The following is a 24,716-nucleotide window of genomic DNA, read 5'->3' on the forward strand; positions in this document are numbered from 1 at the left end:
ATCCAGTCAAATCTCTTTCAAAGAATCCTTTGTTTTTTCCTATGATGCAATAAAAAACCAAAATTCTATAGGATTGAGAGCATGACATTTCATTCCTACATTTTTCTACTCCCGCATTTTTAGAATTCTACGAATCAAAGACGCCCTACGTTTGCAAGCCTCAAATCGTGGGCCGGTTGGGCGTGTGAGCACCACCTTGCCAACCGAGCTAGGCTCGCTCCTCCTATGCAGGGAGGTCACACATCTGGACAGGGAGCAGAGCGGCAAAGTGTAAAATGTTCTGAACAATATTTGTAATACAGTTTGCGTCATTTATGAAACCTGGACAGTGGACACAGCACAGCAGAAAATCAGGGGATACGATCCTGAACCGTAAAGTTGTGTTTGCCACAACCAATCTACGGCGAGGCAACGAGCAGCTTCACTCTCTCTGGTCTCCTATCATCTTCCCAGCAGATCCTTAACTATTTCCTAAAATATTCAGCAGTCACAAGGACAATGACATAAGTATAAAGCACTGTCCACTGCCGCTCTGCGCTCTCGACTCATTCGTTGGCAGCTTGAAAATGACGGAAAATATCAGGAAGGCGGTAGGTCTGTCCCTCCACATCCTGCAGATTTCCCGTCTTCCGGTGGTATTCGATGCTGTCCAGAAGCGTCTCCTCCAGTGCCCTCGGCTTCCAGCCCAGATCACTCAATTTTCCCGACACGATCGGCGTGATACGAGAGTTCTGATGCACATCAGCCTTGCTGCAAAGAGCAGATAAGAGTCATTCAAACAATAGTAAGAATGTGCCATTTGACACATCCAAGGAACACATGATAAGAGAAGAGACCCACCATTTTACATAGTTGTAGTCAGGGTACCTCTTCTTTAGAAACTCCAGCATAGCCTTTGCGCTAATGTAATTCGGTGCGCAGATATACCTCCCGGATGATTCCGGTTTCTCATATACCAGAAGCAGGGCATCCGCCACATCACGGACATCGACTATGTGCCACAGCATGTCATTCAACACATTAGGACCTCCTGTGATAAAATTTTCAGAACTCACAGAAGTCAATAATTAAAGACAGGTAATTCTCCAACATGCTGTCAAGAGGATGAGGTAAAACAATAGAAACAGAATAAGCAATACACGACATTATTAACTGTCATAACATTAGCCTTCTTCAACATCGCAGATGAGTTTTGGCAGTTCGGTTCTCTGAAGGAAATTAAGGGCGTCCTTAGAGCACAAGATTCTAAAACTCATATACAGAAAAAAAAGTATGATTGAATGTCATGGCTTCTCAAATCATGCAGCCAAAAAAGGAATTTGCAAAATTTCCATAAGGGCGAGAGGAATTTTTTCCATGAGGTCTAAGCACATGGAAGAAATCATTCATATTTTTCTATAGATTCAGCTATTCTATAGTTTTGCAAAAAGAAAAGGTATTCTATAGAACGTCCAAAAAAGCATTCTCATAATGTTCCTACAAGCACATTCGCTTTGTGACTAAATAGGAATATTTTCTAAACAAAATAGAAAATTTTTCTATAGGGTTTCAATTCTTCCAAAATTCCTACGTTACCAAGAGGGCCTGACAAGTGGTTTAATGAGTTTCGCCCACCCAAAGAAATGATTCTGTTTTTGTCAGATAAGCGATAATCCTACACGCCAGCAATAGAAAGGGAAAAATGAATTAATGAGGGCACCTTTTATGACATAGAGAAGGAGTTCGCTTGTAGTATTGACAACACGTTGCAATTGTGGCCCCAAAACAATACAAGGGCATACTGTAACAGCATTTAGCTCGTTCTTCTCTGCATATTCCCAAACTGTCTCTTCAGCAACAGTTTTAGCAAGACAATACCAGATCTGCCAACAGAAATTGCAAAGCTTTGAGGGCAGCCCTCACATGTTACAACCATTTGTAGTCTCTAAGTAATTATCGACTAATGATGAATATGTTAGAAGTACAAACGTGTTAGTTAGGAATTAAGAGAGATAGAGATAGATTTGGTTTAAACCAACAATGACTTGCCTTGTACTCCAATCCTCTTCCCATGTTGTACTCCTATATATACCCCCATATGAGGGTTAGATCAATACAACAATACAATAATCATCGTACGTTTTCCATATGGTATTAGAGCGGTTATCTCACGACGCCGATCCTACGTTCCTTCCCTACTTCCGCAGCGCGCCGCCCCCGGGGAGATTAATCTTCTCTCCCGGAGGCGCGGCACTCGATCGATTCCGTAGATTAGAACAATTCCTTAGATTAGATCAATTCCAATTTTTGAAATTCCTTAGATCAGTTTTCTTAGCTACAAATAAATCGCGGTGGAAAAATATAGGGTTCCGCAAGATGCTCATGACGGCGGAGCACGAGTTGGATCGATTCGTCCAGCGACCATGAAGCGCATGAAAGGACCCGGCGACTCTACACGCATCTGAGCAGATCGGCTACCATGTTGGTTCATCAAGCCAGCTTCTTCGCGCTCACGTACACGGCAGGAGCGGCGGTCTTCCGAACGAGCCGGCTTCTCCAACAAATCTTGGGCTCGCGCGACGGCGCGGTTCCTCCAAACGAGCCAGCCACCAGCACACACTCGGCGATCTCCCGGGCAGTACACGGCGCGTCCAAGGCTGGCGTCCTCCAAATTAACGAGCCAGCCACCAGCGCACGCTCGGCGACCTCCCAGACTGTACGCGAAGCGTCCACGGCCGGCGTCTCCGAACGAGCTGGTAAACTGGAGATCCAGCGGCGCAACGCAGGTCCGCCTCCATCCGTGCGTACAAGCAGCGGTCGTACGGAGTTTGGCTATGACGCAGCCAGAGGACGTGTGCCCCAAGAGACGGACATGCATCCATGCGTGCATACCCTATGCACACGGCAACATGAGCTAGGTTCTTCAGGTTCCATGTCATCTGGAGACTACATATGGACCAGGCGATCAACCCGACGCACCAGTGCCTCGATCACGGGAGGGTCTTGCACGCGGCATCGACAGCTTAGCCACACGTCGACACCTTCATCGAGCCGGCTTCCAGCACGGGACATCATCAGGCATGCACGTTGATGTCATGCAAAGCTACGATGGGATCTCCGCGGTGGTTCAGCTTCACGCGGCAATTCTGCTGCTCCGCACAGCTGGTTCGTCATCGACATCCCGTACCGCATCATGGCTTCGTTAACACACGTGCTACAGACGACAGCGCACCACCTCCAGCACCGAGCAATCTGCAACGACGCCCGCGACACCATCGTCTACACCGACCGCTACATCCCAAGCCGAGCTACATCATCTTCTACATGGCTGCATCGACCGTCGCCGCCGATCTATACTGCACAGCTACACCGACGCCTCTGCACCGAGCCCAATCTCTGCATTGAGCTGTACGACTACGCCAGGCTACGAGCCAACATACTTCTTCAGCATGACACGGCGTCGACAATTCGTCTTCACGAGGGACACCTTCAAGCGACACATCGTCGACACACCGCTGCGACGCTATAGCTGACACTTCATCGCTAAGGTCTTCATCAACGTGGTATTCACCAACATCTTCATCAACACACCGCCGCCGCCTCGTCCACAAGATGGACACCTAGCGTCCTTTGACAGACTTTTCTGTAAGATGTGACCTCGACGACGGCAATGACCGCGTCACGACGACGGCATCAACCGCGTCATCCACGACGACATGACTGCATCGACACGGCGTCACTATAGTGACCACCCCTACCCGGCCACATGGTTCTAGCAAAACCGATGTGTGCTCGATGGGTTTCCTCCGGTCCTGGCAAAACTGATGGACTCATCGTCGACGGCACCCTCTGACATCTACAAGGTGCATCGTCCACGTCTGTAGCTTCGTCATAGCGCATTTTTTTTGCGCCTCCGGCTTTGTGCGGTTTCATCATCCATGATGACTACACCATCGACCACGACTACCTCGACCACGGCTACATCACCATGATCGGTTACCTCGACATCGACATTAACGACTTGGTCTACAGCAACACATCGGCAACAACTCCAGTCAACAGCGTCTGTGCCGTCACCAGCGTCCACGCCACTCCCGTTGTGACTGCGGGAGGGAATAGAGAAGAGTCAAGGGAGGCACCAGAAGGGGACGCAGTCACCGCTCTAGGTGCCCATCAGAGACGCAGTTGATGATGGGGCAGCGGAGAAGACAGCGGAAGCGCAAGACTTCAAATTCAGTCGCAATCGTCCGCTTCACTCACGCTATGACTAAGGAGGGATGTTAGAAATACAAACGTGTTAGTTAGGGATTAGGAGAGATAGAGATAGATTTGGTTTAAACCAACAATGACTTGAATTGTACTCCAATCCTTTTTCCATGTTGTACTCCTATATATACCCCCATATGAGGGTCAGACCAATACAACAATACAATAATCATCCTACGTTTTCCATAGAATACACTAATATGTTAGGGATTAACAAAAACTCGCATGTCAAATCTTCATGTAAAGAAATTAAAGTACTTCCTCCATTCCTAAATATAAGTCTTTGCAAAGATTCTACTATTGACCACATACGGATGTATATAGATGTATTTTAGAGTGTAGATCAATTCATTTTACGCTGTATGTAGTCCATAGTGAAATCTCTATAAAGACTTATATTTAGGAACGGAGGGAGTATATGCTTACCTTCAGCAAGTACATTGGGACTAAATTCCATTGTTATATCAACAGGCTTAGCTTCAGCAAGTATGTTGTGACTGAATTTCATTGTTCTATCAGCTAACAGTTCTAATTCTAACATTACTAACCTCATTGTCCCGGCAAACTTTTCTGTCCGACCAGCAACTCTCGTCTTTGGGTTTACCCTGAGGCCAGTTGGGATCATAATGAACGGCAGCAGTGGATGACACCACCACAACCTTCTGAACCTTCAGAGATGAACAAACCTCAAGAATATTTAAGGTGCCCTTCACGGCAGGCACCATGACTTCTGACTGCATGGTTATATTTAGCACAACGTTAGTAACAGACCATCAAGAATCTGCAGTTTCCAAATTTTGGATCTCAACGAGATTTTACAGTGCTAGTAAGGCAGTAACAACTTGTAATCGTCTCTGACAGCAGTGAGTCACTTTCCACTCTATTACTCTATTAAGTGAGCACACTTATTAAAATGCTGATCTAATAAGCTCCTACTCCACAACTGTTGGATACACTTATATCGACATCGACAGCAGTGCTAGATTCGCACCCAGAAATGAAAGAAAATGGCAAGTCAAAATCCAATTGCAAATATTTCTGACGGTACTGCTGCTATGAGAGAGACTCCATCTCCATGGTTGAACAACGAATAAATCATGGGAACTGTGTAATTTTTGTGAACCAAAAACACACGGTAAATTGGCCTCGGAACTAAGTGAAAATCGACAGATGTGTACTAGCCTCAGGATCGGCGATCTTATCCGCAGGGACGGGGGAGGCGACATGGAAGACGCCCTCGCACCCCTCGACGGCGGCCGCCAGCGCGGCGCTGTCCAGCACGTCGGCCTTGAACAAGCTCAGGCTCTCCGCCGCGCCGTCCAGCTGCATCAGATGCGCGTTCTTCTGGTCACCTGAAACGGCACCCCGGCATTAATCACCAACCAGCGAAGCAGGCAGCAACAGCAAGAAGGGAGGAGGAGCGGCCGGATCAGGCGCGCCGTGCATACATGGGTCGCGGACGGTGGCGTGGACGGCGTAGCCCCGGGAGAGGAGCAGCTTGACGAGCCATGAAGCGATGTACCCGCCGCCCCCGGTCACGCACACTCGCGGCGACGGCGACGGCGACGGTGGTGCCATCCTCCTCCTGGATGGCTCGCAGCTTGCTCGGCTTCAACAATTTCTCCACCCACTTGCCTGTAGACTCCACGGCGCTAATCGACGTTGCTACGAATACCAAGGGCACCTAAAAAGACGTTGGGAAGCAAAGTGACGCACATGTGGGATCAGGAGAAGTAAATTACTTAAAGCCACCACACATTTGTGTAGTAGAAAACCGCCGTTTTTGTCGAAAACTACAAAAATCAATCAACACTGCGGCAAGTAAGTAACAAACCATATTAATTCAAAACCTACCGCGTCTAACAATGAAACTGACCGATGAGACCTGTCTGTCGGACTGATGTGGCAAAGACTAGTGCTACTCAATGTATTGACCTGCTGAGGTGGATGGGGTCACGCCTATCAGCCATACATTTTATTTCCCCTCTCCTTCTTCTTTCTTTTCTCTAATTTTCAAAAATTTAAATAATGTCAAACATCAAAAGTTTTCAAACATTAAAACAAAAATGTTCGCTTTGTGCCAAATACGGCACATGTAATTATAGTAAAGAAAACACATTTTTAGAAAATGCTAAAATGCTCTAAAAATAAATAAAATAGAAAATGAAAAAAAATAAAAGAAAAGAAAATATAAAATCAGAAAAAATAACAAAAAAGATAGAGAGAAAAACCCTCTAATGCCCTGGGCCAACCTGCCAGCTGCAGCCCAATTGGCCCATCCGCCCACTCCACTCCCTTATCCTCCCACCCGGACAAACCCTAACCCCCACGCACCCACTTTCTCCCCCATGTCGCCCCTTCCCCTCTACCCCGATTCGATCTGGATTGGGGTCCGACGCGCCCCCACCGCTCGACGTCGTCGTCGGAGACCACCACGTCGGAGCCGCCCCTCGCCACAGTCGCTCGCCTCCCCGTCGTCCCTGTCCTCCTCCCAAACGACCTCCACGCGCCCGACGCTGCCATCCTCGCTGTCGTCGCCCGTCGTCACCGCCACCTCACCGGACTGCCTCCCTTACGTTGCCGGCGTCCCCGTCTTCCTCCTCGCGCCCCACTGCCCCGTCCCTATGAACCCCGGTGAGGACCCCGGTCCTCCTCTCTCCCTCGCCCTGCGACCATCGCCGGGCCACCACGCTCGCCTGCCGCGCTCCCGCCGCGCCCATCGTTGCTCCGCTCCGGCCGCGACCACGCCTCGTGCGCTTCGGCCCCGCGCCCACCGCGGTCAGGCCGCGCCCTGGCCACGTGCCGTCCGGCCGTGACCGTCGCCCCGCGGTCACCGCGCCACCGCCGCCCGCACCTCACGTCCACGGCCACCTGCACACGCCTCGCCCGTCTGCTCCCGCTCCCGCCGCCTCTGCTCGCCCCGCCGCCCGCCTATGCTCGCCCAGCCACAACCCCGCCTCCACCGCTGCTTGCCGCCGCCTCCCTGCCGCCGGTGCCGCCCCGGCTGACCTCTCTCCGCCGCCTGAACCCTGGCCGCGCCAGGGGCTAGCCCCGCACGGCTCTGTCGTTCCGACTATCTCCACTATAGAATGAAAAAAGAGGGAATCAAATTTTCTAGTAAATACTAGAAAAAATGGCTTTCTACATAGGGATCGGGCGACGACCCGCGCCCGTTGCGCCCGAACCCACCAAGGCCCCTAGGGCCAATGACATGTGGGGCCCACGGCCCCAGAACATTTGTTAAAAAATTAATTAATTAAATAACAATTAAATTAATTAATTAATTAACAATGTTTAGTTAACTAAATAACTCTAATTAACCTACTAGTTAAATGTTAACAAATAGTTAGTCTTCAGCCTATGACATGTGGGACCCACACGTCAGTTTGACCAGTCAACACCTCTGTTGAGTCCTGACGTCATGCTGATATCAGCAATCACTATTTTGGTTAATGTTGAATTAAAATAAATAAATAAATTCTAAAAATGATTAAATCTTTTAAAATTAATATAAAATCAACCGTAGCTCGGATGAAAAAACTTTGTACATGAAAGTTGCCCAGAACGACGAGATGAATCCGGATACGCGTCCCGTTCGTCCGCCACACATCTCTAGCATAGCGAACACGCAACTTTCCCCCTCTGGTTCATCTGTCCGAAGACACGAAACACCGGTGATATTTTCCCGGTTGTTTTCCCCCTTCGCCAGTATCACCTCCTACTGCGTTAGGAAACACCTAGCACCGTTACTTGTCATGTCATGCATCGATATGCATCTGTTTGCATTGTATTCATTGTTTTTCCCCCTCTTCTCTCCGGTAGACTACGAGACTGACGCCGCTACTGGTGCCCCGACCGACTACGTTGTTGACGACCCCTACTTGCCAGAGCAACCAGGCAAGCCCCCCCCCTTGATCACCAGATATTGCCTATTCTTCTCTCTGCTGCTTGCATTGGAGTAGTGTACCATGTTACTGCTTTCCGTTAATCCTATTCTGCCGCATAGCCTGTTCTTGCTACCACTAGTAGAAAAAGGGTCAATCGTGAAGCACATTAGTGCCGGTTTGTATTTGAGCCGGCACTAATGTATACATCATTAGTGCCGGTTCCAACGGCTAGCCGGGCCGCTTTCATTAGTACCGGTTCGTGGAGAACCTTTAGCACCGGTTCGTGCCACGAACCGGTACTAATGAGAGTGGTGGCAGGATGTTGCCAGAGTGGGGCCCCTCCAGCACCTTTAGTACCGGTTCGTGCCATGAACCGGTACTAAAGGTCGTCCTATATAAACCCTTCGTCCACCAGCACTCTGTTCTTCCCCCTTTCCCCTCTCCGTCCCTCTCCTCTGTTCTTCCCTTCTTCCTCTCGAGTTCATCACAAAATTTGCCCAAAATTTGTCAAGATTTGAAGGCCCTCATCCATTCAAATGATCACAAAGGTTAGCAACTTTGTCCTTTCATCTCTCATTGCTAGATTAGCTCTTGCATTGGTTTATATAGTGATTAATTTGTGAGTTTAGTAATTTGGGAGGATATATATATATGTGCTAGTATTTGATTTATATGCAATTTGAGGTCAAAAATAACACTTAGTTTGCATATGTAGGTGTGGTTTACTTAGTGCCTTCTAAATCTCCATCGTAGCCACCGTCGATCGCCCGCACCGTCCCGTCGCCGGCACCACCTTGTGGTGAGCCTCTTGTTCATGAAATTTTATATAAAAATTGATGTTTGTGATTTGGATATATAGTTACTCGTATAATTATCTTACCCGTACGTTGTTTGTTATACATATAGTGCCATGGTTTTGATATCCGTCCCCGTCGGCCCTAGTCCTTGTTATGATTCGGATGTGGTATGTATATTCTCTTTTAAAACTAGTTGCATTTCGTGTTTATGACAAATTATGCCCATCAAGTTGACATAGAAATTTTTTCTAGGAGGTATCTGAACCTGAAATTCCAACCGACCCTATTGCCGAGAGGTTAAATTTAGTTGAAAGAGAAAACGAGTACTTGAAAGAAAAATTGAAAAGAATTGAGGGGGAGAAGATGGAATTGGAGTTGCATGTTGCCGATGTCGTCGATGATCACAAGATCAAGATGGAGAAAATGCGCTTGAAGATTAGAAAGATTAGAAAATATGCCATCGATAGTGAGGCTTGGTATCATTATGCTGTTGGATCCATTGTTACCTTAGTTGCGATCTTGATCGTATTTGTTGTTGCATTTAAATGCTTTAGTTAGAGAGTTATTTATTTGTTGCATTTAAGTGTTGTATGAACTTTATGTATGAACTTGTATTAATTTGGTCTATTCGGTGTTGTGTAATGAAGATGAGCCGGCAATGGATGTACGATGACCGATGCTCTCCCCAGTTCGTTGAGGGCGTGCGTACTTTTCTGCTTGCGGCTGAGGCAAACAAGTGGGCGGATGGTTTTATGCCTTGTCCATGTGCTCGCTGTAAGAATGGTCACAATTACTCTACGTCAAGAACCATTCACGTCCACCTGTTTAAGATCGGTTTCATGCCCCATTATAATGTTTGGACCAAGCATGGAGAAAGAGGGGTTATGATGGAAGACAATGAAGAAGAAGAGGATGACGGCAGCTATCCTGGCTATGGGTTCCCTGAATACGATGATACAACAATGGGGGAAGAAGCTGAGCCGGTAATGCGGGAAGAAGCTGAGCCGGCAATGCGGGAAGAAGCTAAAGAAGAGGCATCGGATGAGCCCGTTGATGATCTAGGTCGGGCCATTGCCGATGCAAAGAGAAACTGTGCAAGTGATTTGGAGAAGAAGAAGTTGCAGCGCATGTTAGAGGATCACAAAAAATTGTTGTACCCGAATTGCGTAGGTGACAAGAAAAAGCTGGGCACCACACTGGAATTGCTGCAATGGAAGGCAGAGAATGGTGTATCTGACAAGGGATTTGGAAAGTTGCTGGTAATGATAAAGGATATGCTTCCAGAGGACAACGAATTTCCTGAGAGTACGTACGAAGCAAAGAAGGTTGTCTGCCCTCTAGGGTTAGAGGTGCAGAAGATACATGCATGCCCTAATGATTGCATCCTCTACCGCGGTGAGTACAAGGATTTGAACGCTTGCCCGGTATGTGGTGCATTGCGCTATAAGATCTGCCGCGATGACCCTGGTGATGTCAAGGGCCGGCGCCCCAGGAAGAAGATTCCTGCCAAGGTGATGTGGTATGCTCCTATAATACCACGGTTGAAACGTTTGTCCCAAAACAAAGAGCATGCCAAGGCGATGCGATGGCACAGAGAAGACCGTAAGAAAGACGGAAAGTTGAGAGTACCCGCTGACGGGTCGCAGTGGAGAAAAATCGAAAGAAAGTACGGGAAGGAGTTTGCAGATGACGCAAGGAGCGTATGGTTTGGTCTAAGCGCAGATGGCATTAATACTTTTGGGGAGCAGAGCAGCAACCATAGCACCTGGCCTGTGACTCTATGTTTGTATAACCTTCCTCCTTGGTTGTGCATGAAGCGGAATTTCATTATGATGCCAGTGCTCATCCAAGGCCCTAAGCAACCCGGCAATGACATTGATGTGTACCTAAGGCCATTAGTTGAAGAACTCTTACAACTGTGGAATGGAACAGGTGTACGTGCGTGGGATGAGCACATGGGGGAAGAATTTGACCTAAAGGCGTTGTTTTTCGTGACCATCAATGATTGGCCTGCTCTCAGTAACCTTTCAGGATAGACAAACAAGGGATACCGCGCGTGCACGCACTGTTTGGACGATACCGACAATATATATTTGGCTAATTGTAAGAAGAATGTGTACCTGGGACATCGTCGATTTCTTCCGAGCAGGCATCCCATAAGAAAGAAAGGCAAGCATTTCAAAGGTGAGGCAGATCACCGGACGAAGCCTCGCCACCGTACTGGTGCTGATGTACATGATATGGCCAAGGATTTGAAGGTGGTCTTTGGAAAGGGTCCTGGTGGACAACCTGTTCCGAATGACGCTAATGGACGCGCACCCATGTGGAAGAAGAAATCTATATTTTGGGACCTGCCCTATTGGAAAGACCTCGAGGTCCGCTCCGCAATCGACGTGATGCACGTGACGAAGAATCTTTGTGTGACCCTGCTTGGCTTCTTGGGCGTGTATGGGAAGACAAAAGATACACCTGAGGCACGGGAGGACCAGCAACGTATGCACGGAAAAGACGGCATACATCAGGGTCATGCAAGCTACGCTCTTACCAAAGAAGAGAAGGAAATCTTCTTTGAATGCCTGCTCAGTATTAAGGTACCGTCTGGCTTCTCGTCGAATATAAAGGGAATAATAAACATGGCAGAGAAAAAGTTCCAGAACCTAAAGTCTCATGACTGCCACGTGATTATGACGCAACTGCTTCCGGTTGCATTGAGGGGGCTTCTACCGGAAAACGTTCGATTAGCCATTGTGAAGCTATGTGCATTTCTCAATGCAATCTCTCAGAAGGTAATCGATCCAGAAATCATACCAAGGTTACAGAATGATTTGGTGCAATGTCTTGTCAGTTTCGAGTTGGTGTTCCCACCATCCTTCTTCAACATCATGACGCACGTCCTAGTTCACCTATGCGAAGAGATTAATGTTTTGGGTCCTGTATTTCTACACAATATGTTCCCCTTTGAGAGGTTCATGGGAGTCTTAAAGAAATATGTTCATAACCGTGCTAGGCCAGAAGGAAGCATCTCCAAGGGCCGTCAAAATGAGGAGGTCATTGAGTTTTGTATTGACTTTATTCCTGACCTTAAGCCGATTGGTGTTCCTGAATCGCGGCATAAGGGCAGACTGGATGGAAAAGGCACACTAGGAGGGGAATAATATGTATGGACGGACATTCTCTCACTGAAGCACACTACACAGTTCTATAGAATTCCGCCTTGGTGGCTCCGTATATGGATGAACACAAGAATTTGCTACACTCCAAACACCCGGAGCGGTCTGATGACTGGATTACACGTGAACAAACCAGGAGTTTCGCCAGCTGGTTGCAAGCACGTACCATGCATGACACCTCTATTGAAGATGACCTGTACTTGCTGTCCCAGTTACCATCTTCGAATATAATGACTTTCAAAGGGTACGAGATAAATGGTAATACATTTTACACGATCGCCAAAGATAAGAAGAGCACCAACCAAAACAGTGGTGTCCGCTTTGATGTAGAAACCAAGACGGGAAAGGAAACATATTATGGTTATATACAGGACATATGGGAACTTGACTATCGACGTGGTTTGAAGGTCCCTTTGTTTCGGTGCAAATGGGTCAATATGACACGAGGCGGGGTAACGGAAGACCCGCAGTACGGAATGACAACAGTGGATCTCAACAATCTTGCGTATGCAGACGAACCATTCGTCCTAGCCAATGATGTGGCACAGGTTTTCTATGTGAAGGACATGTCTACCAAGCCAAGAAAAAGAAAAGATAAGGAAGTGAATGCATCGTACGATGAGTCAAAGCGGCACATAGTTCTTTCTGGGAAGAGAAACATCATGGGAGTGGATGACAAGACAGACAAGTCAGAAGATTATGAAAAGTTTGATGAAAATGCTCCATTCACAGTGAATATTGATCCGAGCATCCCGTTAAATGATGAAGATTTTCCATGGCTACGACGCAAAGGGACACACGCGAAGAAAAAGTTTCACACCCAAAGATCTGGGATGTGATCGGCTTAGCTATCATCACTTTCTTCTGTGTTTCACACCCAGGAGGGAATCTCTGTAATAGTTAGGGTAGCTAGTTACGTGTTTTGGCATTTGAAACGCGAAGAAATTTTATGTGCAAGCAAATTCTTTCATGCATTTATTGATTTTTTCCAGCTAAATGACCCTGAAATTGAAAAGCATTTCAAATGAACTCAGAAAAGGATGAAAGTTGGCATGGTATCATAATTTCACCCACATAGCATGTGCAAAAAAGTAGAGAGGGTTACCGCAAAAACTGTATACACTTCGTGTACAAAATGGACAATCTGTTTCGAAGTATCAGGGTTTCGGACGAAAACTCATCCGTTACAAAGGCATTTCATTTTTAAATAACTTAAGCATTACCAAATTGAATATAATGATAAAACACACTAATATTAAACATAATAAAAAAGAATCACTGGAAAATGTATTTTTAAAGTTAAGTTATTCACAAACTAGTGATTCACACAAATTTCAAATAATTCAAAATTTAAACTATTCAAATTTAAAAACTACCGGCACTAACTGAAAGTTTCTAAAAACTATCAAAAATATTCACAAAGAAACTCTAAATACAGCAAAAAACAACTAAAAATAAATAAAACAAAATAAATAAAGCAGAAAAGAAAAAACTAAATGAAAAAAGCCCACCTACCGGGCCACAGCGGCCTGCATACGACTAGAAACCCAACCTGTTGTTGGGCCAGGATGCAGGCCCGCAAGCCCAATAGGCCCCACAGGGCAGAGTAGCAGAGGTAGGCCCAGAAGGCCTGCTTTAGAGAGGAGCTCGAGACAGCAGCGGCGGCGGGGCTTATAAGCAGGTGTGAGCGCCCTTCGGCTAGCAAGGTGGGACTAAACTTCTGCGCGCCTCGCCTGGTAGCGCAACCCCTTTAGTACCTGGTCGTGGCTCCAACCGGTACTAAAGGGGGGGCCTTTAGTACCGGTTGGAGCCAGGAACCGGTACTAAAGGGGGGTGCTCCCCCCCGCTTGGCCTGGCCAAAACAGGCCTTTAGTACCGGTTGGTGGCTCCAACCGGTACTAAAGGTGTCCCCTATATAAGAAACACTTCGAAAATTTTCAGTTTCTCATCTCCCACTTCTCTCTGCCGCCGCCCCGTCCCGCGCCGTCGCTGCCCCTGTCGCGCCGTCCCCGTCGACTCCGCGATGCCCCCGTCCTCGTCGCGTCGTCCCCGTCGACTCCGCGGCACCCCCGTCACCGTCCCGGTCGCCGATCCCCTCGCTTCGCCGTCGCCGTCGCCTTTGGATCGACCTCGCCCTCGCCGTCGCCGTCGCCTCGACCTTGCCCGCACGCGCTGTGAGCCCCTCCCCCGGCCCTCTCCTCCCTCCAATCGATCGTAGCGCACACCGGTGCCGGCGCCGGCGCCGACCGTGCGCACACACACACACACACTACATGCATGCACACACACACACACACACTACACACACACTAGACGCGCACACACACACAATTTTTCTGTTTTTAGCTTTTAGTTTTTTCTGTTTTTCTGTTTTTCATACAAAGTTTTAGATGAATTAATTAATTAGATTAATGTCAAATAGTATGTAGAAATGTTAGTTATAATGTATATAATGTCAAATGTTATAGAAATGTTAGTTATATAGAAATGTTAGAAATTTTGGAAATGTTAGTTTTAGCTAGCTAGATGAATTAGATTAATTTCAAATTGTTAGACGATGATCGATGTTTTTTTAGTTTCTTATATTTTTAGTTATAAAATTTAGAATTTGCATATATGAAATCATCACAATCCATCATTTAAAAAATGTTACTTTACTTTTGCGGCATATAGTATTTTGTTGTCGACGATGCCCGGCCTGCATCCTCGCCGTCGACACGTCCGCGACGACGTCCTGCTTCAGAGGACCCATGTCCGGGACTGGGCTTCGCCGGGCTGGCACTGGGAGGTGCTACCTTCAGGGGCGCGACGCTTGGTGAGGAACCCGGCCCCGGGTCCCGTCATCGACCCTCATCTCCTTTGGTGGCATTCACGTGGGCCACTTTCGGTGCGGAGGGAGCCGGCCCCGCCGGAGGTGGTACGTCGCCGTGTCAGGGAGGAGGACGAGCACGTCCATCGCTACATGGTTGCTATGGACGTCAGGTTCTCCAATACCTGGCAGGTTCTTTGGGGAGATCACCCGAGCTATGATCCAGTGATGGTTCCTTCTCTTTGGGTGTCCACCGCCCGCACCTCAGGAACCGCGAGTGGCCTAGATTACTCTGTACTATTCGATCTTTATTAGCTTGCTAGCTAGCTAGCTAGTGATGTATTCAATATTATATCTATTATTCGAGATGATGTATTCGAGATTATATCTATTATTCGAGACGATGTATTCGAGATTATATCTATTATTCGAGATTATACTAAATTGTTTTATATTTCTTTTGGCATAGTTAAATAAAAGCTATGGCGGACAATACCGACAGAGATAGAGAACAGACCATGCTCGATATCATACGCGGGCCAGATGATGATCAGAATGAAGAAGATTTTGACGGCTCCGAATTTCTAAACAACACCGGAGAGGGTGATATGATATTCGATCGCGACGACCGAGAAGATGAAGTCATGAACTACGACGAAGAACATGTTGATCCTGAAACAACAAACACCAGCGAGGTATATATATTTATATAAGCAGGAATCTGGTGATCATCACATGTTTTAAATGAGTTGAAGATATATTAACGAATCGATCTTTCTTCTCTCAGCCATCCAGATCGAGCAAATCTTCAGGCAAAAGGACGAAACGAGGCCCGAACAAAAAGTTGAAGGAGGGCGTAAAGTACAATATCAAGGCAATCATACCTAATGGCGAACCATTAGCGCCTAAGAAGATTGCGGACAAGTTCGTTCGTCAGTGCGGAGTTATTGTGAAGGACCAACTCCCGATCTCCCTTCAAGAATGGAGAAAGCCAGCAAATCCACGTCCAGATGTTACTTTTGTCGACGAGAAGCAAAAAAATCTGCTTTGGGATACTCTCATGGAACATTTCACCTTACCAGATAATTTCACAGAAACAGACGTGCGGAAAGTCAAGGACGCTACTTTTAGGAAGATGGCGGTTGCATTCAAGAACCACAAGAGAATGATGTGGGAGAAGTACGTCAAGGGAGGAAGGAAGACTCCAGTATTCGAGGGGATACTAGAGAATCAAAGTGCTCATTGGGACGATTTCGTGAAATTCAAGGATTCAGAATTAGCTAAGGAACGGTCGAGAATAAACAAGAAGAATGCCGAAAAAAGGATAAGTTCCATAAGCTGGGGCCAGGTGGCTACGCGGTGGCAATGCCTAAGTGGGATAAGTCTGAGAAAGAGATGGAGGATGCAGGTGTCACTCCGGTTAGTAAGAGCTGGCCCCCCAGGTGCAGGACTTGGTTCTATGCGCATGGGGGGGAGTTGGACCCGAAGACAGGCAATGTTTCGATGAAGGCATGTCTGAATGGAGCCGACGATGCGCTACTTGTTGCAATAGAAGAGGCTCGATCGGGGGTGTTCTAGCCCAACAGAGAGAACGACGAGCTTACGCGTGCCCTGGGAAATCCTGAACACCCGGGAAGAACACGAGGCAAGGGCGCTATTCCGTGGTATGAGGGGTTTTCGGACTGGAACGCCGACTACAGAACCCGTGCGAGAAAGAAGATTGAGGAGGAGAAGAAGAGGAAGATGGAGGAGGAGCAAAGGAAGCTCGACTATGAACGCCTTCAAGGCCTAGAAGCAAGTCAAGCGGAATTGGCAGCTAAATTCCAGCGGCAGCAGGAGCAGATCGACTCACTTAGCCAGCAAAGGGGGTCTCAGCAGCTGCAGCAGCTAGCGGATGATCCAGCATCGGATACCACCGCCCCATCCATGCCGAGAAGCAGCGTGGGTTCCGCCCCGGGCGATGCAGTAGTGCTGGATAGATACCCCGTGGATGACATCACGGAGAACACTAACTGCGAGCTACACTTCAAAATGAAGAACATATCCATGAAGGTGGCGGACGCCGTTGCTTTTTCAAATTCCCCCGAGGCAACCTTCCATTGCAACCCGATTCCAGCGGGCTATGCTCGTGTCTTGGTTGATGAGGTGGTGGACCAATATTCGGGGCTAGAGCTTGACATTCCTGGAGGTGATGAGGAGCACACACTCGGAGATGCCAAACATCGTATCATCCTATGGAGAAAGGATTGCATCATTTTTCGAAGGCCACCGACACCGCGTCACCCGACTCCTCGTCGAAGTCCGCCACCGAGTCAGCAGACTCCCGCTCCTCCAAGTCCACCAACGCGTGAGGCCACTCCTCCTCCTCCAAGTCCGGCAAAGTGTCAAGCCACTCCTCCTCCAAGTCCGACACAGCTTCAGGCCACTCCTCCTCGTCCAACTCAGCCCCGTCAGCCATCTCCGCCGCCTCAGCAATCGCAGAAGAGACACCCCGCAGCTATGGTGCGTAGCGGTACCAGTCGAGGTCATAGTACAGGAAGTACAGGCGGAGGCAAGCGATATAAATATGGTCCAAACCTCACTACTCCTCTTCCTGTGAGGGCTTACGACAGGACCGAGGAGCAAACCAATGCCATAGTGCGGGCAGAAGTCGACGCCCATTTTGGACCGAAACCGCCACCGCCGCCAAGGGAGAAAGTGCCTGTGGAAGTAGTTGACCACTTCATTCGTATGGCTCAACCACCAGCTCCTAAGCCTGTTGACACAGACTATGAGCGCCACATCAGGAAGTTACATCGACAACGTCTACAGAAGGAGGCGAGCTCGAGCTCGAGCAAACAACAAGCAGCTGTCAAAAAATGCGGGAAAACCGTTGCCCAGCTGGGAGAACAGGCGGCGCAATCGACCCCCCCGCTTGTTGTGCCGACAACACGTGACAGTACGCGCGCCCAATATTATTGTGGCCAAACAGTTTACGTTCCCGAGGTGGGCGATGTGGTAATAACCCAGGAGCATATAATGCAGGCTGAAGAACTCAAGATCACTGTTGGACAACTCCTCGAGATCGAGGACATGCCTGTGATTACAGAGGAGGAAATAAAACGGAAATATGTCCGGGGCCAACCTTTGGTCAAGCCAGAAGATGTCAAGAAGCTCCCAACGAGAATGTATGAATTGCATCAATGGTACATGGACATTACCAAGAGATCCGATCGAGAGTCCCTCATGGTGTATGTCAAGAAGGATCATTACTACCATGAGAAAGCTGTGGCCGTTGAGTATTCTGAACTGTTTCAGTTATACAATCAAGACGCACTCGACAAATCTATCGTCAGTTGCTATTGTCTGTAAGTGATTTCTTTCTGTAATTAATTTAAGTCTCAAGCTAGCTGTAGTGATCCTTTTGATCAATCATTACCTGTAATTATCCTCACTATATTCTTTTCTGTGGTATTATGCAGGATGAAGATGTATGAAATGAGAAAAGGTGGACGCTATGGCATTGGGTTCATTGACCCAAACACCGTTAATCAATACACATGGAAAATGAGCAAGTATTATGAAAAGCAGGTAGAGGACAACATGCTAGAGTTCTTGAAGGGCCTCAAATACAATGAAGATATACTACTTCCTTACAACTTCGAGTGAGTCACACTTTCTTGTACTACAAATTCTCTGTTTTTGCCTACTAGCTAGCTACATGTTTTTGCTTACATATGCCCGCTTAATTAAGACATGCAAACGTGTGTGCATGCAGATTTCACTGGATCTTGTGTATCATTAAAGTTGACGCCGGAACAGTTGAAATACTGGACTCGCTACTCAAAGCAAATAGTGACTACAACATCTTGTATGGGATAGTCAACAGGTAATTTCAATCATTATTAACTATATATCTCGGCCTATTTAGTTCGTCATTTCATGATATGAACTATTTAATAACCCCTTTATTCATTTTCTTTGTCGGCGGGCAGGGCTTGGGCAAGGTTCATCAGCGTCACGGAAGGCGAATGGAAACCACAGCTGAAATGGTTTCGATCCAAGGTAAGTAATTAAGTAGTACTAGCTAGCTAGCTAGCTGCCATCTCTTTAATTATCATGCTTGATTAATTATTATCTGATCAAATTAAATTCCATTCTCGTAATAAAGGCCCTGAAGCAGGCGCAGGGGACTAATCTGTGTGCATACTGCGTTTGCGAGAACATTCGCATGATGGCGTCCGAAAGGAGCAGATCTCAAAGACAGGAATGGGTACGCTTGTCAGAACACTATTCACAATTTTTACACCATTATCGATATCTAGTCACACAACTAATACACATGCATATTGATCTCCTTCTTAACAGTTCAAAGAGGTGCGGGACAAGCTCCTAGAAATGGAGCGCGTAGAAGCACTTCAAGAGGAAATAGCGGGATTTTTGCTCGACCAGGTCATAAATCCGAAGGGAGAATACTATTACCCGCTACCGCCCCCATCGAACATGTCATGAACCACTTCCAATTGTCATCGTGCTCCGAAGGCACCAATTAGGCTAATGCCACTGGCTCCGAAGGCAACATGCATATGTAGGAGAAATTGTATATAGCTATACATGTGTGTATGTGTAAATTAATATGGTGGTTTGTGAGACATTGATGATATATATATATGATTGGTTCTACTAGAAATTCTATTTATATATATGCATAACGTGTACAATGTGTAGTACCGTAAAATACCAGCAAACGAAAAAGAATTAAAATGGAAAACACAAAATTAAATGAAAAAGAAATCATAAAACCAAAAAAACCCCAAACATTTTAGTACCGGTTGGTGTTACCAACCGGTACTAAAGGGCTCCCGGCCCCCGGAGCTGGCTCGTGCCACGTGGTTGCCCTTTAGCACCGGTTCGTGCTGAACCGGTACTAAAGGGGGGGGGCCTTTAGTGCCGAAATGTTAGTGCCGGTTCCAAAATCGGCACTAAAGGGCCTTACGAACCGGTGCTAATGGCCCGTTTTCTACTAGTGTACTACTATTGTTACCTTACCTGCAATCCTAAATGCTTAGTGTAGGATGCTAGTATTCCATCAGTGGCCCTACATTCTTGTCCGTCTGTCATGCTATACTATCGGGCCGTGGTCACTCGGGAGGTGATCACGGGTACATACTTATATACATATTATATGATACTTGTGGTAACTAAAGTCGGGTCGGCTCGTACAGTACCCGCGAGTGATTCACGGATTGGGACCGAAAGGACGTTTGTCCTGATGGCCCTCTGAGTGAACCCTTGTGGCGGAGCGATAGGGTAGGTCAAGACCACCTAGGAGAGAGGTGGGCCTGGCCCTGGTCGGCGTCCATGGTTAATTCAATTAACACGCTTAACGAGATCTGGGTATTTGATCTAAGTCTGGCCACTGGCCTATATGCACTAACCAACTACCCGGGAACAGTTATGGGCACTCGACGTCGTGGTATCAACCGAAGCCTTCGTGACGTCAGCGACTGAGCGGCGCGCGCCGGATTGGACTGGAACGCCTGCTCTTGTATTAGGGAGGCTAGATCTTCTTCCTGCCGCCCTCGCAACGTGCAGGTGTGCAATGGGCTATGGGCCCAGACCCCTGCGCCATAGGATTTAGACCGGCGTGCTGACATCTTTGCTATGCCTAGGTGGGGCTGCGACGTGTCCATCTTCCGAGGCCGGGCATGACCCAAGAAAGTGTGTCCGAATAAAGGGGATCAAGCGTGTTGGGAAATGTGGTGCACCCCTGCAGGAAAGTTTATCTATTCGAATAGCCGTGTCCCTCGGTAAAAGGACGACCCAGAGTTGTACCTTGACCTTATGACAACTAGAACCGGATACTCAATAAAATACTCCCTTCCAAGTGCCAGATACAACCCGGTGGTCACTCTCTCACAGGGCGACGAGGAGAGGATCGCCAGGTAGGATTATGTTATGCGATGATACTTGGTGAACTTACCATCTACTCTCTTCTACTGCTTCAAGATGGAGGCTGCTAGAAGCGGAGTCTTCGACAGGACTAGCTATCCCCCTCTTATTCCGGCATTCTGCAGTTCAGTCCACATATGCTACCCCTTTTCCATTTGATACCAATGCATACATATGTAGTGTAGCTCCTTGCTTGCGAGTACTTTGGATGAGTACTCACGGTTGCTTTGCTTCCCTCTTTTCCCCCTTTTCGATACCCGATTGTTGCGACCAGATGATGGATTCCAGGAGCCAGACGCCACCGTCGACGACGACTCCTACTACACTGGAGGTGCCTACTACTACGTGCAGGCCGTTGACAATGACCAGGAGTAGTTAGGAGGATCCCAGGCAGGAGGCCTGCGCCTCTTTCGATATGTATCCCAATTTGTGCTAGCCTTCTTAAGGCAAACTTGTTTAACTTATGTCTGTACTCAGATATTGTTGCTTCCGCTGACTCGTCTATGATCGAGCTCTTGTGTTCGAGCCCTCGAGGCCCCTGGCTTGTAATATGATACTGACTTATTTTATTTTTAGAGTTGTGTTGTGATATCTTCCCGTGAGTCGCTGATCTTGATCGTACATGTTTACGTGTATGATTAGTGTACAATTGAATCGGGGGCGTCACAAGTTGGTATTAGAGCCGACTGCCTATAGGAATCCCCCTTCCACACTCCTTGGCCGAAGTTGAGTCTAGACATTGCAAAACTTTTTACTAACATGGCTGTGTGTCTTACGGGCCCACGTCGCCATTTGGGTGGTATTAGGATCTTTTACTCCTCAATCTTCACTCTGGGACTCTGAACTCTCTTCTACTCGGGTCAAACGAATTTAGTAACTCTAACATTAGGATCCCGTGACCATAATCACCCCAAAGTTGGATAAGCCCTAGTTATTCCTTAGAGTAGTATTTTGAACAATATCCACTATGTCATTTGACTCCTTTGAAACATCTTTGTTTTCAAATGGAACCCACGAGGCAGGTCGTGCGCCACACAACGGCAATTGGTGTCTCAGGATCACCTGCTGTGTTAGCTGAGATGATGACCTATCTGGGTTATCGCTGGCACCCTGAGTACACCGTGTACGAGCAGTACCAGGACTTTAACCAGGAGCAGTACCGTGCCATCGTCCACCTCTACTCTCGGGGGTATAACTCCACTACCGTGCTGCACAGTGCTCATGGTGTTGGAGTGACTATCGATATGGTAGTACGTGATGCTGCTTATGCTGCTTTGACACGTCTTCGTGGAGAGTATCGGGAGTTGGACACCTCCCCTTTCAGGCACATTGCTATCGCATCCGATGCTGGGGCGGAGGGATACTACACTGCTGCCTACTCCACTCTCACCCGAGAGCCCTTCTACCATCAGAACCTGGTTCTGCATGCTGATGGGCTGGATAGAGCTAACCGAGCTCTTTGCCACGAGTTGTACACCACCCGTCAGCACCTTTACCGTGCTCTGATGCTGTTGCACCCCTTTGTCCGATCTGGTGATCTGTCGCATTCTGTGATCTACCCTTCCAGGACCGTGATGCCCCAGGGTGTCGGCTGGCCAAATGTGGGAGGCTACTCTCCCGCACCTGGTCCTCTTCTGCCTCCTGCGCGTCGGGTTCTGCATCAGAGTATCTGCGGATCCCAGGTTACTGACGCGGAGGACTTCCCTTCGCGTCACTACCAGCTGTCAGGCTACACCTACCTCCACGGTTCCTCCTGGGACTGATGTAGGCTTGCTTATTAGTATTAGACATTGCCGCCTATGATGTTTTTAGTCTATGTATTGAACTATGTGTACCGAACTCTATGCATGACCCCTTTTGTAAGTCATGCCGACTACTATGAAGTACCTATCGTGCTCCTTTCATTTTGCATGTTTCATCTTGAATTATTCTTGTCCTTGCAAATTTCACAATGCTGAAATACCCCTGTTAAATTTTAGCAGGATGATTAGACCAGGTGGTCATGGTCATGGTGGCTATGCCCCACCTCCGCCTGAGTACATGGCTAGTATGATCCAACAGCTCGAGATGAATCGCCAGTTCATGGAGAATATGATGGCTCAGTTTCCTCGCCCCAATATGAACCAGCAGCCAGCCTAAGTGACTCTGCAGGATTTCATGCGTCTCAACCCAACTATGTACTGCAGCTCAACTCAGCCTCTGGATGCTGATGACTGGCTCTGTGACATCACCTATGAGATGGAGTCTGCTGATGTAGCCCCTGCCAGCTATGTCACCTTTGCTTCCTTCTTCTTGAAGAGACCCGCTGCTCAATGGTGGGACAGCCACAGGCGTACTCTGCCATTTGGAACAATCATCACTTGGCCAGACTTTCAAGCCGCTTTCCGTGCCCGCTTCATTCCTTGAGGAGTCATGGACCGAAAGAAGCGTGAGTTCCGCAACCTCACCCAGGGCAACAAAACTGTGGAAGCTTATCAGTGGGAGTTTCTGGATTTATCCCACTATGCTGAAGAATACATTGCAATTTATGCACGCAGACAGGAGAAGTTCCGTGATGGCCTTCACGATGACATCAAGCTCACACTTCTAGTGCATGGCTTTGCTGATTTCGCCACCTTGGTGAACAAGGCCATCAATGTCAAAACTAGTCTGCAGGAACACCAGAGCTCTCACAGGCGCAACCGTGACACGGGCTCATCTTCTGGCCCGTACTTGTAGAAGCGTAGGATATGGATTCCCAACAGCATGTACCAGCCAACTGCACCTGCTCCAAGGCAGTCCTTGTTGGAAATATGCCCTAGAGGCAATAATAAAAGCATTATTATTATATTTCCTTGTTCATGATAATTGTCTTTATTCATGCTATAATTGTGTTATCCGGAAATCGTAATACATGTGTGAATAACAGACACCAACATGTCCCTAGTAAGCCTCTAGTTGGCTAGCTCGTTGATCAACAGATAGTCATGGTTTCCTGACTATGGACATTGGATGTCATTGATAACGAGATCACATCATTAGGAGAATGGTGTGATGGACAAGACCCAATCCTAAACATAGCACAAGATCGTATAGTTCGTTTGCTAGAGTTTTCCAATGTCAAAGTATCTTTTCCTTAGACCATGAGATCGTGTAACTCCCGGATACCGTAGGAGTGCTTTGGGTATACCAAACGTCACAACGTAACTGGGTGACTATAAAGGTAGACTACGGGTATCTCCAAAAGTGTCTGTTGGGTGACATGGATCAAGACTGGGATTTGTCACTCTGTATGACAGAGAGGTATCACTGGGCCCAGTCGGTAATGCATCATCATAATGAGCTCAAAGTGACCAAGTGTCTGGTCACGGGATCATGCAGTACGGTACGAGTAAAGTGACTTGCCGGTAACGAGATTGAACGAGGTATTGGGTTACCGACGATCGAATCTCAGGCAAGTAACATATCGATTGACAAAGGGAATTGCATACGAGGTTGATTGAATCCTCGACATCGTGGTTCATCCGATGAGATCATCATGGATCATGTGGGAGCCAACATGGGTATCCAGATCCCGCTGTTGGTTATTGACCGGAGAATCGTCACGGTCATGTCTGCTTGTCTCCCGAACCCGTAGGGTCTACACACTTAAGGTTCGGTGACGCTAGGGTTGTGAAGATATGTATATGCAGTAACCCGAATATTGTTTGGGGTCCCGGATGAGATCCCGGACGTCACGAGGAGTTCCGGAATGGTCCGGAGGTAAAGAATTATATATAGGAAGTGCTGTTTCGGCCATCGGGACAAGTTTCGGGGTCACCGGTATTGTACCGGGACCACCGGAAGGGTCCCGGGGGTCCACCGGGTGGGGCCGCCTATCCCGGGGGGCCCCATGGGC

At 47.7% G+C, this 24,716-nt stretch overlaps 1 protein-coding gene across 1 annotated transcript; it reads right to left on the bottom strand.

Annotated features, from left to right (window-relative positions):
• Positions 1-258: 258 nt before the first annotated feature.
• LOC125528779 (cinnamoyl-CoA reductase 2) lies at positions 259-6,165 on the bottom strand. Its single transcript, XM_087521207.1, has 7 exons — positions 6,100-6,165; positions 5,694-5,929; positions 5,428-5,597; positions 4,794-4,979; positions 1,700-1,862; positions 841-1,030; positions 259-750 (listed from the first exon to the last, which is right to left on the bottom strand). The coding sequence occupies exons 2-7, from the start codon at positions 5,821-5,823 to the stop codon at positions 546-548; spliced, it is 1,044 nt and encodes a 347-aa protein (XP_087377333.1). The 5' UTR covers positions 5,824-5,929; positions 6,100-6,165; the 3' UTR covers positions 259-545.
• Between the last annotated feature and the right edge of the window lie 18,551 nt (positions 6,166-24,716).

The sequence above is a fragment of the Triticum urartu genome, chromosome 5A (assembly GCF_056163025.1).
Source record: "Triticum urartu cultivar PI428250 chromosome 5A, HENAU_Tu73, whole genome shotgun sequence".
Taxonomy (NCBI): Eukaryota; Viridiplantae; Streptophyta; class Magnoliopsida; order Poales; family Poaceae; genus Triticum; species Triticum urartu.

Excerpts from the sequence above, each read along its gene's own strand:
- LOC125528779 (XM_087521207.1), bottom strand. The coding sequence starts at position 5,823 with ATGGCACCACCGTCGCCGTCGCCGTCGCCGCGAGTGTGCGTGACCGGG. Across the intron at positions 1,031-1,699 it reads CCTTCTCTATGTCATAAAAG|GAGGTCCTAATGTGTTGAAT; the intron begins GTGCCCTCATTA and ends ATTTTATCACAG. Across the intron at positions 751-840 it reads GACTACAACTATGTAAAATG|CAAGGCTGATGTGCATCAGA; the intron begins GTGGGTCTCTTC and ends TGCTCTTTGCAG.